Here is a 20436-nt window from a genome sequence, read left to right on the forward strand (position 1 = left end):
TTGAAGGGGTGGAAGATGCCTGTGCATGGACCTTTTTTTAAACGTGTGGTGACCGTTGCACACCAGCCACCTCACAGGCTTGACAGAGCTAGGTCTTTATACAGTGGCAAGGGTTAACCAGGATGACTGGAGACAAGGTGTATGGTTAGCGGAAATGCAGTGGGTGCTGTATATATAGATTTTCAGAGGGCTTGTGGTAAGATGCTACGAGAGACCCGTTAGTAAAATTGTAAGTACATGGCATTAAGAGAAACGCAAGGGCCGAGATAAGAAGGCTAGCTAAAGGCACAAAGCAAGAGGGTAAACATTTTTTTGGATTGGCAGGATTTGGGTAATGGTTTGCCCCAGGGATCTGTGCTGGACATTATTTTATTTTCCATTTACATAAATAAGTTGCACATAAGCACAAGATAAATAACATTGAAGTTTACGGATTGTACCAAATTTGGAACATGGCAAACTGGGAGGTAGACTGCAGGAAGACAGACAGGGAATGTGATTATTTTATGTTTGTTATGATCTGGAAAGATGGTGGAAACAGATTCAATGCCAACTTTCAAAAGGGAATTGGATATATGCTTGAAAAGGAAACATTTACAGGCTGTGGAGAAGTAGCAGGGGAGTGGGACTAATTGGATAGCTCTTTCAAAGAGCCGGCACAGGGACGATGGGCAGAATGGCCTCATTCTGTGCTGTATGATTCTATAACAGGGTCAGTGGAATGGACAGATAGATGGCAGACGTAGTTCAATGCAGAGAAATGTAAAATAGTACATTATGTGGGAAAACAGTGAAAGGACATATACCCTAAAGAACAAGCTTCCTAAGAATAGTAGAACAGAGAAAATCAGGGGTCCAGGTAAACAGATCTGTAAAGATGAGACTATAGGTAGAAAAAGGCAAGTAGGATTCGGAGTTATAGGTGGTGAATATAAAAACAAGGAAGTGAGGTTAAAAAGACATTGGTTAGGCCACCACTGTAGTATCCCACACAGTTCTGGGCATGCCATTATAGGAAGCATATTAAAGTAATTAAAAGCAAAGATTCTCTAGAATGTATGAAGAACCTTGAATAAAGATTCAAAAACTGGAATTGTTTTCACTGGAAGATTAAAGCGGGATCTAATAACAGTGTTTATTAAGAAAGGTTTTGAGAGGTAATGAATGAAACATTATTTCCACTTGTTGGTGAATCAGTACTGAGGGGGAACAGACAGGATTATCACTGGAAGGACGAAGGGTGAAGCTACACAGAATTATTAGAACTGCACTACTTTACCACAACCAGCTACTAAGGCAGAGACCATATCGTAATTTAAAATGGGAATGGGTAAACATCGAAAAATGAAAGAACAAGGAAATGGGATTAGAGTGAGCAACTCCAGTTAAAGAGCTAGCACCAGCGAAGGTGCGATGGGATGAACAGCCCCCTTCTATACTGTAATTTCTTTGTTCATGGAATCTATACATGCTATGACGTTAGGAGAGATGCTATCTCTGGTTACGGAAGCTACACCAAGATCAGGAACTCAAAAGGGAGAAATCTACTTGTGGTGCAGAATTTTAGATCTATTGATTTGTACCTATAGCTTGTAGGTCTGTGCTGTGGGTCTGTGTCCACTGAATTGGGATTGTATGAACTCATTTCATGAGGAACCTTACCCCCGGGACAGTGTCAATAAGTACACTGGGATTGGGATCACAACTGGGCAAATGGTTAATCTTAGCCCTTTCCCAACATATTCTTTGGAATTCTCTACCCCAGAGAGCTGCGAATGCTCAGTCATTGAGTATATTCAACACAGAGGTCGATAAATCTTTGGGAACTAAGGGAGTTAAGGGATATGGGGATAGTGCAGGAAGGTGGAGTTGATGTGGATCAGCCATGATCTTGTTGAATTGCGGAGCAGGCTCAACAGGCCAAATGGCCTACTCCAACTCCTATTATGTTTGTTGCTGAAACCCTCATCCATGTCTTTGTTACCTCTAGACTTGACTATTTCAACGCACTCCTGGCTGGCCTCCCACATTCTACCCTACGTAAACTAGAGATGATCCTAAACTCAGTTGCCCATGTCCTAACTCGCACCAAGTCCCGCTCACCCATCACCCCTGTGCTCACTGACCTACATTGGCTTCTGGTTAAGCAACGTCTCGATTTCAAAATTCTCATCCGTATCATCAAATCCCTCCATGGCCTTGCCCCTTCTTATCTCTGTAATCTCCTCCAGCCCCACAACCCCGCGAGATGTCTGCGCTTCTCTAATTCTGCCCTGATGAGCATCCCTGATTATAAATCGCCCAACCATTGGTGGCCGTGCCTTCTGTTGCCTAGGTCCAAAGCTCTGGAACTCCCTCCCTAAACCTCTCCACCTCTCTTTCCTCCTTCAAGACGCTCCTTAAAACATATCGCTTTGACCAAGCTGCGCTAATTTCTACTTATGCAGCTCGGTGTCAAATTTTTAAATTGCAGAATACTCCTGTGAAGCGCCTTGGGACATTTCACTACGTTATAGGCGCTATATAAATACAAGTTGTTGCTGTTGTTATAAAGGAGCACAGAATTGTAACACAAGTCAAACCTCAATCGCTTGTCAAGAGAGCAGGAATAAGGTCCATACCATGGGGTTTGAGTCAGCAATCAGGTCTCGCAGTGAATCCAGGAACCCTTGATCCTCCACCATTTGGGCATTGATGTCGTGCAGTTTGGCCACACAGACAGCAGCTGTTTTACGGACGTATGGGTCTTCATCTTTCAGACACTTACGGAGAGGCTCACACAGATACTCTGTTATTTTGTCCACACGGATGCAGCCCATTGTACGGACTGCCAGTGCTCTGATCAAGGGGTTTGGATCCTCACAATCCTGCAGGAACAAAAAATTTTAAGCATCGTTAACATCATTAAATCCTTCCGATTTGAGAACTTCAGATATTTTATGAAAATCACTAAGTATTTCTGTTGTGTTGTGTGTGTAAAAGGAATGGAACATTTTCATTTTAACGGTGTCAGCATCAAGCACCCCCAGCTCAGTTATACCACAGTTAGCGGCAGTGTAAAGCTGCATCTACTCTGCACCCATCTCAGAACCACAGCTACTGCGTTAATGTGACTATTCCCCTATACACCACATCACCTAGCCAGAGTGACAATGCCAATTGATTAAGGCAGGACTTTGTAGCAGCCCGTTTTAACAAGGAACTAGGTTGAGACTGTAAACTAATTTCACATAAAACACTTAGTCAACAGACAGAGGAGATTTTGTCTCCAATATGGGCTGAATTTGAGCAGTGTCCCCAGAGATGATACCCCAATACAAAAGCAAAATACTGCGGATGCTGGAATCTGAAATAAAAACAGAAAATGCTGGAAATCTCAGCGGGTCAGGCAGCATCTGTGGAGAGAAAAACAGAGTAAACGTTTCGGGTCGATGACCCTTCGTCAGATCTGGCGAATGTTCGAAATGAACAGATTCTGAAGGAGCACTGAAAGGGGGAGGGGAGGAAAGAACAAAAGGGAAGGTCTGTGATAGAGAGATTTGAATCACAAAAGGGATGATGGGCCGACTTGAGATGGTAATGGCAGAAGTTAGAAAAAGACTATTTAAAAAAGGAGGCAAACAAAAAGTGGGAAACTATAGATCAGTTAGCCTAACATCTGTGTTTGGGAAAATGTTGGAATCCATTATTAAAGAAGTAGCAGGACATTTGGAAAAGCATAATTCGGTCAGGCATGGACTTATGAAGGGGAAGTCATGTTTGACAAATTTGCTGGAATTCTTTGAGGATGTAACGAACAGGGTGGATAAAGGGGAACCAGTGGATGTAGTGTATTTGGACTTCCAGAAGGCATTTGACAAGGTGCCACATCAAAGGTTACTGCACAAGATAAAAGTTCACGGGATTGGGGGTAATATATTAGCATGGATAGAGGATTGGCTAACGAACAGAAAACAGAGAGTCGGGATAAAGGGTTCATTCTCGGGTTGGTAATCAGTACTAGTGGGGTGCCGCAGGGGTCAGCGCTGGGACCCCAACTATTTACAATCTATATTAATGACTTGGATTACGTGAATCCGTAGCCAAGTTTGCTGATGATACAAAGATGGGAGGAAAAGCAATATGTGACGACACAAAAAATCTGCAAAAAGGACATAGGCAGAATAAGTGAGTGGCCAAAAATTTGGCAGATGGAGTATAATGTTGGAAAGTATGAGGTTATGCACTTTGGCAGAAAAAATAAAAGAGCAAGTTATTATTTAAATGGAAAAAGATTGCAAAGTGCTGCAGTACAGCAGGACCTGAGGGTACTTGTGCATGAAACACAAAAGGTTAGTATGCAGGTACAGCAAGTGATCAGGAAGGCCAATGGAATCTTGGCCTTTATTGCAAAGGGGATGGAGTATAAAAGCAGGGAAGTCTTGCTAGTTATACAGGGTATTGGTGAGGCCACACCTAGAATACTGCGTGCAGTTTTCGTTTCCATATTTACGAAAGGATATACTTGTTTTGGTGGCAATTCAGAGAAGGTTCACTAGGTTGATTCCAGAGATGAGGGGGTTGACCTATGAGGAAAGGTTGAGTAGGCTAGAATTTAGAAGATTGAGAGGTGATCTTATCGAAACGTACAAGATTATGAGGGGGATGCAGAGAGAATGTTTCCACTGATGGGGGAGACTAGAACTAGGGGGCATAATCTTAAAATAAGGGGCTGCCCATTTAAAACTGAGATGAGGAGAAATTTCTTCTCTCAAGAGGGTTGTAAATCTGTGGAATTCGCTGCCTCAGAGAGCTGTGGAAGCTGAGACATTGAATAAATTTAAGACAGAAATAGACAGTTTCTTAACCGAAAAGAGGATAAGGGGTTATGGGGAGCGGGCAGGGAAGTGGACCCGAGTCCATGATCGGATCAGCCATGATCGTATTGAATGGCGGAGCAGGCTCGAAGGGCCGTATGGCCTACTCCTGCTCCTATTTCTTATGTTCTTATGTGTCTAGATAGGGTATGAATGGCAGAATAATTACCAGCTGCCATGGGAAACAGAAAGAAAAAAATTACATAATGTCGGGGGGGGGGGAGCGGTTTAAAGAAAGGGGGAAAGGGAGCAAAATAGGGGCAGAGATTATGGTCTGAAATTGTTGAACTCGATGTTGAGTCCAGAAGGTTGTAAAGTGTCTAAACGAAAGATGAGGTGCTGTTCCTCGAGCTTATGTTGAGCTTCATTGGAACAGTGCAGGAGACCGAGGACGGAGAGGTCAGAGTGGGAGTGGAGCGGGGAATTAAAGTAACAGGCGACCGGAAGCTCAGGGTCACTGATGATACTGCAATGTCTGGCCCCACCCCCGCACTACCCAGACCCTGAGCATTTATTTATATTTACACCAATTCGTATACGGTAATATTAATTGAATTGCACCTTGAAAGAACTATTAGGATGTCTGGGCTCAATATTTATCTTTATTATTAATATCTAAATGGCCAGCGGCTGCAAGGGCACAAGGAGCGATTAGTTATCTGATTGTTCTCAACAATTCACTTTGAAGAGAATAATTGGATATCAAAAATGCTTCAAAAGGTGCCGGGCTCAATCCCTGAGCTGTGCAGAGTTGGACAATATCAGCTAAGGCAGCAGCCCAAGTCTTGCAATTAAAATACTACAAATACTGGGAATCTGAAATTCAAGTAGAAGGTGCTGAGGTACACGGTTGGTCGATTAGCACTTGTGAAGAGTAAAGACGGGTTATGAATTGCTATATTTGACTTCAGTGCTCCTAGGTTAGGCAGAGCAAAAGAAATCCAACCCAGCCACGCGTACATTCTCTATCCTCCTGTTCTTGTACTCATTAGCACGCGGCACTGGTCGTAACCCGGAGATTATTTGAGGTCCTATCCTTTAATTTTTCTCCTAGCTCCTTACATTCTGCCTGCAGGACCTCATCCCTCTTTCTACCTATGTCATTGGTCCCGATATGGACTATGACCTCTGACTGTTCACCCTCTCCCCCAGAATGCCCTGCGTCCGCTCTGTGACATCCTTGACCCTGGCACCAGGGAGGCACCATACCATCCTGGGGTCACATCTACGGCTGCAGAAACGCCTCTCTATTCCCCTACCACTAAAGCTCTTTATTCTTTATCCCTCCCCCCTCCCCAGTGCAGCTGGGCCACCCGTGGTGCTTTGGATTTGGCTCTGACTGCACTCTCATCGCCCTCACCGGTGCTGAGAATATTAGCTGGAGAGCGAGATGAACTCACCGGGGGGTGGGGTGGGGAGACTCCTGCACTACCTGCCTAGCGTTCACCCATTTCCCCTCTGCCTGCATTCTTTTAAGCTGCAGGGTGACCATCTCCTGAAATCTGCTATCCACGTAGCTCTCAGCCTCGCAGATGCATCGTAGTGACTCCAGCTGCCGCTCAAGCTCCGAAGCTGGAGACACCTCCTGCACACATGGTTGTCTAGGCTGCATGTATCATCCAGGACTTCCCACATGCCGCAGGACATGCACTCCACAGGATTGAGCTGCCCTGCCATCCCCTCTAATTAGACTTATCTGTTATAAAAGAGAGATATATTTATCAATCAACCTGCCCGGACAAGGGCTGTGAGCGGGCAGAGGTCGGAAACGCAGTTTGGAGCCGAATCCAAAATCAGCCGGGTGCAGGGGAATAACGCACTCGGCAAGGAGCAGGAGCTGATAACTGATAATTGAAGGTACAATAACTGCAAGTGTGTAACACATATTGATAGGCCTCAGAAATAGGCTGAGTCATCGTGCCTGCTCAGATAAGCCTGGAATTTTTATACTGAGCTCCATTCCCATGAATCTACTACAGTACCAGGCCAGTTCAGGGTTCTTGTAGTCAGTGGCACAGTTTTTTTCTCCACCTCGTAACTGCAGTTATAAACCCCAGAATAAAACATGTGATAATTATTGATGGGGCTGGAGTGGGGAAAGGTGTAATGTACAGTAGGGGCACAGCGAAGAACACAAATTACATTCAGTAATAAAAGGCATTTCTAATACTCTGATCGACAAACAGAAAAAAACATCAATTGTCAAGACTTGTCAGTATGAAGCAGGAATGTAACAGTAAAACATGTTACCAGACCACACTGTCTGAACAAGCCCAAACAGTGTTGCTGTGCTTTCAAGCTGCTACTGTTGCTCTCAGTGAATTAAAAGAATTGCTGTTTTTTTCAAAATGTAATTTTTTTTCCCCTCTACCAAAGGTACCGACTCTCACTGGGGTACAGTTGGCCAGGGACCAACCCTCACTTGGAGGTTTTCCTGGGGACCAACCCTCACTGGCTGGGACCATTGCCCCAGGACCTACCCTCACTGGCTGGGAGTATTGTCCGGGGACCGAACCTCACTGGCTGGGACCATTGCCCGGGGACTGACCCACACTGGCTGGGACCATTGCCCCAGGACCTACCCTCACTGGCTGGAACCATTGCCCGGGGACTGACCCTCACTGGCTGGGACCATTGCCCGGGACCGACCCTCACTGGCTGGACCATTGCCCGGGGACCGACCCTCACTGGCTGGGACCATTGCACGGGGACTGACCCTCACTGGCTGGGACCATTGCCCCAGGACCTACCCTCACTGGCTGGGATCATTGCCCGGGGACTGACCTTCACTGGCTGGGACCATTGCCCCAGGACCTACCCTCACTGGCTGGGAACATTGCCCGGGAACTGACCCTCACTGGCTGGGAACATTGCCCCAGGACCTACCCTCACTGGCTGGGAATATTGCCCGGGGACTGACCCTCACTGGCTGGGAACATTGCCCGAGGACTGACCCTCACTGGCTGGGACCATTGCCCAGGGACCGACCCTCACTGGCTGGGACCATTGCCCGGGGACTGACCCTCTCTGGCTGGGACCATTGCCTGGGGATCAACCCTCACTGGCTGGGACCATTGCCTGGGGATCGACCCTCACTGGCTGAGACCATTGCCTGGGGATCGACCCTCACTGGCTGGGACCATTGCCTGGGGATCGACCCTCTCTGGCTGGGACCATTGCCCGGGGACCGACCCTCTCTGGCTGGGACCATTGCCCGGGGACTGACCCTCTCTGGCTGGGACCATTGCCTGGGGATCGACCCTCACTGGCTGGGACCATTGCCCGGGGACCGACCCTCACTGGCTGGGACCATTGCCTGGGGATCGACCCTCACTGGCTGGGACCATTGCCCGGGGACTGACCCTCTCTGGCTGGGACCATTGCCTGGGGATCGACCCTCTCTGGCTGGGACCATTGCCTGGGGATCGACCCTCACTGGGGTAGTACTAACCAGGGTCTGACTCACTGGGGTGGCATTGCCCGGGGACCGTCTCTCCCCCTCGCACTGGGGTAGCATTGCCCAGGCACGACCTCTCACTGGGGTACAGTTGCCCAGGCAGCAGCAGCCCTCTGGTATGTTCTTTCTCAACTGGCCTTTCTTCACATGCAAGCTGGCTTAGCAGGTTATTTCACTGTGGAAGGGGCAATGCCCAATTGTGGTTTCACCCATTATCCAGACGCAAGCATTTTCCAGCAGAAGTCATCACTGGATAATAATCTGGTGCAGAAACTCTGACTAATCTATCCACTCCTTAACCTGGGGGTGCTGAGGTCAACTGCAGTACCCCACCCGAGATCAGACCTGAAATCGAGCCTGGGCTTTCTGGCCTATGTGACTTTGTACATCCTGGAGGGCATCTTTGTTCACGAGGTCTGTCAGCTTTTCAGAACTGTACCTTGACAAAGCTGTTGACAGCCATGATGGCCATGTCAGGCTGATTCTTGGCATAGTTCATGAGGTAGAGATAAACCAGCTTCTTCAGTTCCAGGTTGTCCGTCTGCATACAGTTCACCACATCTGGGAAGAGCGAACTGCACAAAACAACAGAGAACAAATCTATTTATCTCGGTGATAAAAATAGAATGGTTTCCTCTTGCTTTAAACAGTTTTAAATAGTTACAGTGCCCTGTATTGTCTGTCTGTCTGGAATGTCTTTATGAAACTTCCACTTGAATCTGTGGAGGGCAAAGCTATGTGGCAATACAAACAGCCTTCACCACTGTTAGACTAATGCTATTTTGTGTTGAATATTCATCCACGATCTCGGTCAATTGAATTTGTCAGACCTGGTTATGTTAATCTATGGATAAATGCGCTTTTTGACTGCACTTCAGTAGTGTTAATGAGGCTACACTGTAAACATATGGTTTAGGATTGTCGTGATGGTTATTGGTGTTTTGATGCTCAATATAATCAAGCCTGATGGGTGATAGCACCTTCAAAGAACTTGCTTGAACTTTAAAAGGGGAAATATCCAGGAATCTTTTCGTTCCTGTTTCGAATCAGTATCTGTTCATCAGCGTTGTTATACACATGGAAGGTGGGCAGAAGTCCATAAGCAGCTATTACTAACACACTATGAAACTATGTCTTATGAAGAAAGGTTGAGCAGGTTGGGCCTATACTCATTGGGATTTAGAAGAATGAGAGGTGATCTTAGGGAGCTTGACAGAGTAGATGCAGAGAGAATGTTTCCCCTTGTGGGGGAATCTAGAACTAGGGGGCACAGTTTCAGAATAAGGGATTGCCCATTTAAAACGGACATGAGGAGGAATTTCTTCTCTCAGAGGGTGGTGAATCTTTGGAATTCTCTACCCCAGAGAGCTGCAGAGGCTGGGTCATTGAATATATTTAAGGTGGAGATAGACAGATTTTTGAACGATGAGTCAAGGGTTATGGGGAGCTGGTGGGGAAGTGGAGTTGAGGCCAAGAAAAGATCAGCCATGAATGGCGGAGCAGGCTCGAGGGGCCAAATGGCCTACTCCTGCTCCTATTTCTTATGTTCTAAGAGTTTGCCTGAAGGTGATGAGCAAATAACAGCCACTTTTAAACAGATAACGCAATGAACGTCATATATATTACTAATTATGTGTCATATACCACTGACTAAAGGATTGCCCATTTAAAACGGACATGAGGAGGAATTTCTTCTCTCAGAGGGTGGTGAATCTTTGGAATTCTCTACCCCAGAGAGCTGCAGAGGCTGGGTCATTGAATATATTTAAGGTGGAGATAGACAGATTTTTGAACGATGAGGGAGTCAAGGGTTATGGGGAGCTGGTGGGGAAGTGGAGTTGAGGCCAAGAAAAGATCAGCCATGAATGGCGGAGCAGGCTCGAGGGGCCAAATGGCCTACTCCTGCTCCTATTTCTCATGTTCTAAGAGTTTGCCTGAAGGTGATGAGCAAATAACAGCCACTTTTAAACAGATAACGCAATGAACGTCATATATATTACTAATTATGTGTCATATACCACTGACTAAGGGATTGCCCATTTAAAACGGACATGAGGAGGAATTTCTTCTCTCAGAGGGTGGTGAATCTTTGGAATTCTCTACCCCAGAGAGCTGCAGAGGCTGGGTCATTGAATATATTTAAGGTGGAGATATGTTTATCGGTTAGGGATTACATGTCCTTGTGTATTACCAATTACATATAATAAGCGATTGCATTTGATATTTTTTACTGATCGCATCCTGTATTTATTACCTGTTGCATGCTCTATTTACTACTGCTGGTGCTTACTTTTTGCAACTGTGAATCATATTTGTATGTAAATGTGAGCAGATTAACCTGTACAAGAGAGCATGGCTGTGGAAATATTTTACACCTTCTGAATTGAAAGGAGACAGAATAGAGAGACAAACAATTTACTGTCACCATGATTAATTCTCAAACTGGGCTTTAATAAATCAGTATGGCAGAGTAAAAGATTCCAGCTTTCAGCTTGCACAAAACATATTCTGTTTACAGAAACTATCAATCCATTTTCAGAACAAGAGATGTTGGAAAAAGCATGATCCATGACAACCTCCGTAGTGAAACTCGCTGAGAAAAATCCCCCACCCCCCCCATTGTGTTACATTCTTATCCCGTACTTCACACTGATCGATGTCCCAATGAATCTGTCCCTTGATACAAACCGCAATATGCACACAATGGCATTACCCCTATATGTCAATTTGTACCTGCATTATTTTGCTTACTAAGTTCTTACACTCAGCAAGGTTATCAGGGTGAAGACTCAAAAAAAAGACTTGGATTTATATAGTGCCTTTCACGACCACCGAGCATCTCAAAACACTTCACAGCCAATGAAATACAGGTGCAGCGCCCCGAATCCGGAACTCTCAGGACCATTCCGGATTTTGCGTTTGCCAGATTTTGGAACGTCTTTCTGACGTCATGAATCCGGAAACACCCGAGCCCAGGTTCGGGTATTTCCGGATTTCAGAATGTCAGAAAGTAAAAGGGGGGGGGGGGGGGGGGTGCTCGTCGATGAGTTGTTCGTGCGGGGCCCGCCGAAGAGGACCTGATTGGGCGGGGCCCGCCGAAGAGGACCTGATTGGGCGGGGCCCGCCGAAGAGGACCTGATTGGGCGGGGCCCGCCGAAGAGGACCTGATTGGGCGGGGCCCGGCGAAGAGGACCTGATTGGGCGGGGCCCGCCGAAGAGGACCTGATTGGGCGGGGCCCGCCGAAGAGGACCTGATTGGGCGGGGCCCGCCGAAGAGGACCTGATTGGGCAGGGCCCGCCGAAGAGGACCTGATTGGGCGGGGCCCGCCGAAGAGGACCTGATTGGGCGGGGCCCGCCGAAGAGGACCTGATTGGGCGGGGCCCGCCGAAGAGGACCTGATTGGGCAGGGCCCGCCGCCGTGGAGGAGTTCCTTGTCCGGCCCGAGGTAGGTGGGGGTCAGGCAGCTGAGGTGGGAGGGAGGCCGGGGCGAGGTCGGGCTGCGCGAAGTCGGGGCCGGGGGCGGGACGCCGAGTTGGGGGGAGTCTGGATATCGGAACATTTACCGGTTTCCGGATGACCCTGCCACGGATCGGCCCGGTGTCCGGATTCCGGAACTCTGGATTTTGAAAGTCGAACCTGTACTTTTGGAGTGTAGTCAGTGTTATAATGTAGGAAACACGGCAGCCAATTTGCGCACAAGCAAGCTCCCACAAACAGCAATGTGATAATGGCCAGATAATCTGTTTTTGTTATGCTGATTGAGGGTTAAATATTGGCCAGGACACCAGGGATAGCTTCCCTGCTCTTTTTTAAAATAGTTCCATGGGATCTTTTACGTCCACCTGAGAGAGCAGACGGGGCCTCGGTTTAATGTCTCATCCAAAAGGCGGCACCTCTGACAGTGCAGTACTCTCTCAGCACTGCACTGGAGTATCAGCCTAGATTTATGTGCTTAAGTCCCTGGAATGGGACTTGAACCTACAACCTTCTGACTCAGAGGAGAGTGCTACCCACTGAGCCACTGGCTGACATTAAGGGGAGAAAAAAGTCAAAACATGAATCACTGTAGACTTCTTCATACTGCTCCGAGGAAATGGTTGCAGATCGGTATTTGTGTAACGCTGACAGCAAGACACCGGCCCAGCCTTTCCACTGAGAATGATGGGTAGCACCAGAGAACAAAATAAAAGGGAGTTAAATACATTGGGAAATCTGCCATTTCAATCTAACAGAACACCTTCCCGCAATCATTTGCAGCCTCCAATTTTCTCTCCTCCAATTTTCAAACTTCCGTCTCGCCATTTCTGTCAAATTGTTATCCTCAACTCGCCTGCATATCCCAAGCAACAGCTGTCAGTCTGAGGTTTTCTGGCCAATGGAACCCAGCCTTAGTGAACCAGCTACAACCACACTCGCTGTTACAGCTCATCAACTGCTGTGTGAACCAGCCCTGAAGGTAAAGGTAACCTGCCTATTATCTGATATCTTTTGCCTCTGAACCAGAAGGGTGTGGGTAACGAACCCACTATGTACTTGAGCATATAATCTAAGCAAACACTGTGCTGCATTGTTGGAGGTGCCATCTTTCGGATGGCACATTAAACAGAGGCACCGTCCACCTGTTCAAGTGGACGTAAAAGATCCCATGGTACTATCCGAAGAGCTGGGAGCACTCATGGTGTCTCAAACTAGCCTTTCGTGAGCATTAGCCCTCAAAACAAAAATGACTAATTGCCACTAAATCAGCAATCTCACTCATACAGGATACAAAATGGCTGGTGTGGAACATAGTAAAATGTCACACTACACAGCACAGACACGCTACCAAGTTTGGACTTGAGATAATTGATGTGTTACCCTGAATCGCAAAGGCCAGTCCCAGCATCAATCGTCCTTACATTGATGTGCAGAACAAATGCACACAAAGTAAAAACAATATGGAATAAAAGAATTTGGGCACATTGGAAAATAAATGGAACGAACAGTTGTTGAGTATGAGCGGCGCGCACGAGCAGGGATAAATGAACCAAATTCTGAAACAAAGCAACCGGTTCAGGATCATTCACAACTGCCCAAATGTTGACCCAACTTGGATTAGAGTTGTTCAATCCAGTAAAAAAAATAGCATACTGATCAATCCCCAATAGGCAGGCTTGTGGCACTATGTCATCTGCTTGTTGCATTCAGGTGCACCAAGGTTCCCAGAGGTGACTTGTCCTCTGACTTCTCCACCATCCTGGTGGCAAGTGCTTATCCTCCTTCTACTACACAGCAGAGCAGGTCAAGCCCGTGTGGTGGCTGGTGTGCAACAGCCACCCCACATTAAAAAATTCCACGTATAGGCATCTTCCACCCTTCAGGATGTACTGCGCGAGCTGGTGCAGGAGGGCGGCAGCAGCGAAGAGGGACGTCATCAAGGTCAAGGTCGGTGTTTGGAGCGTGGGCAGATACAGCAGGAGTGACGAGGTCGGGGTGAAGGAGCGGCGAGAGATTGTAGAGCGATGTGATCGGGGCCCAGGAGAGGCATGAGTTCGGGGCCAGAAGAGGCGAGGGCCCAGGGGCAGCACGGGCCAGCCCACACTGCAATAAGTGTGCGCACTAGGTCCGTGCAGCAGAGCAGGTCTCCAGTCGTCTTGGTTAATCCTTGCCACTAGACCAAGACCTAGCTCTGTCAAGCCCGTGTGGTGGCTGGTGTGCAACGGCCACCCCGCGTTAAAAAAATCCACGCACAGGCATCTTCCACCCTTCAGGATGTAGTTCAGGATCTGGAATATTAGGTCCTTCATTGAAACACCTGTGAACTCATCCTTTTTTGGCATGGAAGCAAGTCATCCTCGTTTCGAGGGACTGCCTATGATGATGACTGCAGGAGTTCACTGCCCGAGTCACAGGCACAAACCCATGCACCACCTTACAACAGTTCCTCACTTTGAGAGCACACAGCTACCTGCAGCATGTGTTACTATCCCGTGTAATGCTTCCCCTGAGGGCAGACGACATCTTTGCTTGCTTGAAGGTCTACATTGGTAGTCTAAAGACTAAATAACCAGCACAAATTGTGTGATATATTCACAGAACACAGCACACACAGTTCCTAACATGGCAGGCAGTTCTCTCGGAAGCCTCCGGAAATCTGCCTGGTTCTGTTTATTATTAACCCTGCACTTGCAGTACACAATACGTCCACATCCACAGTGTGGAGCTACAAACATTACAAGCTTACAGACATTACACTTCTCCCTCCTTAATGAAGAAGCCATCATAACAAACATCATAAATAACTTTCATATTTATACATAACACAGGATATAAACTTTTTTTTTTCCATATTTACAAATTTAACGTTACCACTTGTTTTCTATTTCGAAGAGGATACCTTTGCTCTCGAACAGAACCTTCCAAACATGGTGTCGAATCTAAACTCATTCGAGGCTCAACCGAAGGAATGTTTTCCTCCACGGAATTTCCTTGATTTTCATTTGCACTCATTCTAACTTCAGGCGCTTTGTTTTCCTGACTCGGACTCAGACTTTCATTCTGATTCTCTCCTGGATTTGTTTCCAGTACATTGGATTTAGGATTTGCTACTGGTGCATCAAAACTATCTGATGATTCAGAAATAATTGTATCATTCCCACCTTCAACTCCTTCCATGTCCATTGGTAAAATATAATCAATATGAACAAACCTAACCTGTCCATTATCAAACATCTTTACCAAATATGTGCAAGGACCACATATCTTCACCACTCTTCCTGGCAACCACTTTAACCATTTATGGTGATGGTTCTTCACTCTCACCTTCTGGTTTAATTTCACACTTCTCTCTTTTACTCTACCTCTATCATGATTCTCTTTCTGTCTTAATTGCGTCTCTTCTACAGACTGTGCCAAATTTGGCTTTAACAACGAGAATCTGGTTCATGGCTGTCCTTTGAGAAACAACTCTGCTGGTGTTCTACCAGTAGTGGTATGAGTAGTATTTCGATATGTAATCAAAAAATTAGCTCATTTGTGATCCAATGACAACAGTTGTTTCCTTGGATTTGGATCTAACATTTGTTTTATGAGGGCACGTTTTACAATTTGTATAGTGCGCTCTGCTGCACCATACGAAGCAGGATGGTATGGTGGAACCTTGGTATGTTTCACACCATTTTTGCTCGTGAATTGTGCAAATTCTTCTGAACGAAATTGTGGTCCATTATCTGAAACAATCTCTTCAGCGAGGCCAAATGAAAAAAATAATTTTCGTAAAATGTCCAATGTTTTACTTGTTGTTATTTTCCACATTGGGAACACCTCAACCCACTTCGAATGGCTATAAATCACAATGAACAATTGTCCTTCTAATTCAGCAAAATCAATATGTAGCCTTTGCCACCACACCCTAGGAGGCCATTTCCATGGCTGTAATGGTACTGGTGGTAGTTGCTTGCTTACCGATTGACATGGCGTACACTGACTCACGATGTACTCTATATCTTTATCAAGACCTGGCCACCATAAATAACTGCGTACAAAACTCTTGGTCAAGCACATTCCCAGGTGCTGGTCATGGAGGTCTCCTAATAATTTGGACCTGAATTTATTTGGTATAACCACTCTTGCACCTCACATGATACAATCTTTATCGACTGATAATTCATTCCTATGAATGAAGAATGGATGTGTATCTTTGTCTGTTACCTGGTTTGGCCATCCATTTGCAATATACTCATACACCTTTGTGGGGGAAGTGTATCCGCCTGAGTTGGTCTTACCGCAGGTAAAGGGTACACAGCCAGATAGGGAATGGAAGACCAACAGGAAGAGCAGTGCAAGGAAGGTAGTGCAGGAGTCCCCTGCGGTCATCCCCCTGCAAAACAGATACACCGCTTTGGGAACTGTTGAGGGGGATGACTCATCAGGGGAGAGCAACAACAGCCAGGTTCATAGCACCGTGGCGGGCTCTGCTGCACAGGAGGGCAGGAAAAAGTGTGGGAGAGCAATAGTGATAGGGGATTTGATTGTAAGGGGAATAGATAGGCGTTTCTGCGGCCGCAACCGAGACTCCAGGATGGTATGTTGCCTCCCTGGTGCAAGGGTCAAGGATGTCTCGGAGCGGGTGCAGGACATTCTGAAAAGGGAGGGTGAACAGCCAGTTGTCATGGGGCATATAGGTACCAACGATATAGGTAAAAAACCGGGATGAGGCCCTACGAGACGAATTTAGGGAGCTAGGAGTTAAATTAAAGTAGGACCTCAAAAGTAGTAATCTCAGGATTGCTACCAGTGCCACATGCTAGTCAGAGTAGGAATCGCAGGATAGCTCAGATGAATACGTGGCTTGAGCAGTGGTGCAGAGGGGAGGGATTCAAATTTCTGGGACATTGGAACCGGTTCTGGGGGAGGTGGGACCACTACAAACCGGACAGTCTGCACCGGGGCAGGACCGGAACCAATGTCCCAGGGGGAGTGTTTGCTAGTGCTGTTGGGGAGGAGTTAAACTAATATGGCAGGGGGATGGGAACCTATGCAGGGAGACAGAGGGGAATAAAATAGAGACAGAAGCAAAAGATAGAAAGGAGAATAGTAAAAGTGGAGGGCAGAGAAACCCAGGGCAAAAAACAAAAAGAGCCACTTTACAGCAGAATTCTAAAGGGTCAAAGTGTGTTAAAAAGACAAGCCTGAAGGCTGTGTGCCTCAATGCGAGGAGTATTCGGAATAAGGTGGACGAATTAGCTGCGCAGACAGCAGTTAACGGGTATGATGTGAGTGGCATCACGGAGACATGGCTCCAGGGTGACCAAGGCTGGGAACTCAACATCCAGGGGTATTCAGCATTTAGGAAGGATAGACAGAAAGGAAAAGGAGGCGGGCTGGCGTTGCTGGTTAAAGAGGAAATTAATGCAATTGTAAGGAAGGACATTAGCTTGGATAATGTGGAATCGGTATGGGTGGAGCTACGGAATACCAAAGGGCAGAAAATGCTAGTGGGAGTTGTGTACAGGCTACCAAATAGTAGTAGTGAGGTTGGGGACAGCATCAAACAAGAAATAAGGGATGTGTGCAATAAAGGTACAGCAGTCATCATGGGCGACTTTAATCTACATATCGATTGGGCTAACTTAACTGGTAGCAATGCGGTGGAGGAGGATTTCCTGCAGTGTATTAGGGATGGATTTCTAGACCAATATGTCGAGGAACCAACCAGAGAGCTGGCCACCCTAGACTGGGTGATGTGTAATGAGAAGGGGCCAATTAGCAATCTTGTTGTGCAAGGCCCCTTGGGGAAGAGTGACCATAACATGGTAGAATTCTTTAAGATGACGAGTGATGAAGTTAATTCAGAAACTAGGGTCCTGAACTTAAGGAAAGGTAACTTTGATGGTATGAGGCGTGAATTGGCTAAATTAGACTGGCAAATAATATTTAAAGGGTTGACGGTGGATAGTCAATGGCAAACCTTTAAAGATCATATGGATGAACTTCAACAATTGTACATCCCTGTCTGGAGTAAAAATAAAACGGGGCAGGTGGCTCAACTGTGGCTAACAAGGCAAATTAAGGATAGTGTTAAATCCAAGGAAGTGGCATACAAATCAGCCAGAAAAAGTAGCAAGCCGGAGGACTGGGAGAAATTTAGAATACAGCAGAGGAGGACAAAGGGTTTAATTGAGAGGGGGAAAATAGAGTATGAGAGGAAGCTTGCCGGAAACATAAAAAATGACTGCAAAAGCTTCTATAGATATGTGAAGAGAAAAAGATTAGTGAGGACAAACATTGGTCCCTTGCAGTCGGATTCAGGTGAATTTATAAGGGGGAACAAAGAAATGGCAGACCAACTGAACAAGTACTCCGGTTCTGTCTTCACAAAGGAAGACACAAATAATCTTCCCGATGTACTAGGATCCGAAGGTCTAGTGAGAAGGAGAAACTGAAGGATATCCTTATTGGGCGGGAAATTGTGTTTGGGAAATTGACGGGAATGATGGCCGATAAATCCCCAGGGCCTGATAGTCTACATCCCAGAGTACTTAAGGAAGTGGCCCTAGAAATAGTGGATGCATTGGTGATAATTTTCCAACGGTCTATCGACTCTGGATCAGTTCCTATGGACTGGAGGGTTGCTAATGTAACACCACTTTTTAAAAAAAAAGAGGGAGAGAGAAAACGGGTAATTATAGACCAGTTAGCCTGACATCAATAGTGGGGAAAATGTTGGAATCAATCATTAAGGATGAAATAGCAGCACATTTGGAAAGCAGTGATAGGATTGGTCCAAGTCAATGGATTTATGAAGGGGAAATCATGCTTGACAAATCTTCTGGAATTTTTTGAGGATGTAACTAGTAGAGTGGACAGGGGAGAACCAATGGATATGGTGTATTTGGACTTTCAAAAGACGTTTGACAAGGTCCCACACAAGAGATTGGTATGCAAAATCAAAGCACATGGTTTTGGGGGTAATGTACTGACGTGGATAGAGAACTGGTTGGCAGACAGGAAGCAGAGAGTCGGGATTAACGGGTCTTTTTCAGACTGGCAGGCAGCGACTAGTGGAGTGCCGCCGCAGGGCTCAGTGCTGGGCCCCAGCTCTTTACAATATATATTAGTGATTTGGATGATGGAATTGAGTGTAATATCTCCAAGTTTGCAGATGACACTAAACTGGGTGGTGGTGTGAGCTGTGAGGAGGACGCTAAGAGGCTGCAGGGTGATTTGGACAGGTTAGGCGAGTGGGCAAATACATGGCAGATGCAGTATAATGTGGATAAATGTGAGGTTATCCACTTTGGGGGCAAAAACATGAAGGTAGATTATCTGAATGGCGGCAGATTAGGAAAAAGGGAGGTGCAGCGAGACCTGGTTGTCATGATTCATCAGATATTGAAGGTTGGCATGCAGGTACAAGAGGCGGTGAAGGCAGCAAATACTATGTTGGCCTTCATAACAAGGGGATTTGAGTTTAGGAGCAGGGAAGTCTTACTGCAGTTGTACAGGGCCTTGTTGAGTCCCCACCTGGAATATTGTGTCCAGTTTTGGTCTCCTAATCTGACGAAGGACATTCTTGCTATTGAGGGAGTGCAGCGAAGGTTCACCAGACTGATTCCTGGGATGGCAGAACTGACATAAAAGGAGAGACTGGATCGACTGGCCCTGTATTCACTGGAGTTTAGAAGGATGAGAGGGAATCTCATAGAAACATATAAAATTCTGACGGGACTGGACAGGTTAGATGCAGGAAGAAGGTTCCCGATGTTGGGGAAGTCCAGAACCAGGGGACATAGTCTTAGGATAAGGATTAAGCTATTTAGGACAGAGATGAGGAGAAACTTCTTCACTCAGAGTCGTTAACCTATGGAATTCCCTACCGCAGAGAGTTGTTGATGCCAATTCACTGGATATATTCAAGAGGGAAGTTAGATATGGCCCTTGCTGCTAAAGGGATCAAGGGGTATGGAGAGAAAGCAGGAACAGGGTACTGAAGGAATGATCAGCCATGATCTTATTGAATGGTGGTGCAGGCTCAAGGGCCGGATGGCCTACTCCTGCACCTATTTTCTATGTTTCTATGACATCACTGAGTCACGTTTGGTTGCTCTACCAATCTCTTCAGCTGTGACTGGCAGTTCATCAATGTATGAAAAATAAAACACTTCTTCCCTATCGGGTGTAACTTGTGATGGGGAAGGCAATCTAGACATTGCATCAGCATTACTGTAATCAGCTGACCGTCTGTATTCAATATCATATGTATATGCTGACAAAATCAAAGCCCAGCTCTCCATTCGGGCTGCAGCTAATGTTGGAACTGGGGACTTTGGATGGAGGACTGGTGTTAGGGGTTTATGGTCCGTAACGATGGCAAACTTACGACCATACATGTGTGAAACTTCTTGACCCCAAAAATTAATGCCAAAGCTTCCCTTTCAATTTGCGCATCATTACTCTCACTGGCACGGAGAGTGCGTGAAGCAAAAACAATTGGTCTCTCCTCCCCACTACTTAATACATGAGAGATCACTACCCCAACTCCATAGGGAGAGGCATCACATGCTAGCTTAATCTCCTTAGATATGTCATAGTGAACTAACATGGTGCTCTCTACCAATTTGCTTTTACACTCCTTGAATGCT

At 46.3% G+C, this 20436-nt stretch overlaps 1 protein-coding gene across 1 annotated transcript in view; it reads right to left on the minus strand.

Annotated features, from left to right (window-relative positions):
• Positions 1-20436, minus strand: part of ap2b1 (adaptor related protein complex 2 subunit beta 1) — a 249959-nt gene that overhangs the window by 213625 nt on the left and 15898 nt on the right. Inside the window, exons 4-5 of the mRNA XM_070856807.1 lie at positions 8753-8888; positions 2622-2867 (exon numbers count right to left, since the gene is read on the minus strand). Coding sequence (XP_070712908.1) covers positions 2622-2867; positions 8753-8888 — 382 coding nt within the window. The remainder of the gene's footprint in view (positions 1-2621; positions 2868-8752; positions 8889-20436) is intronic.

This window comes from Pristiophorus japonicus, chromosome 16, assembly GCF_044704955.1.
Source record: "Pristiophorus japonicus isolate sPriJap1 chromosome 16, sPriJap1.hap1, whole genome shotgun sequence".
Classification (NCBI taxonomy): domain Eukaryota; kingdom Metazoa; phylum Chordata; class Chondrichthyes; family Pristiophoridae; genus Pristiophorus; species Pristiophorus japonicus.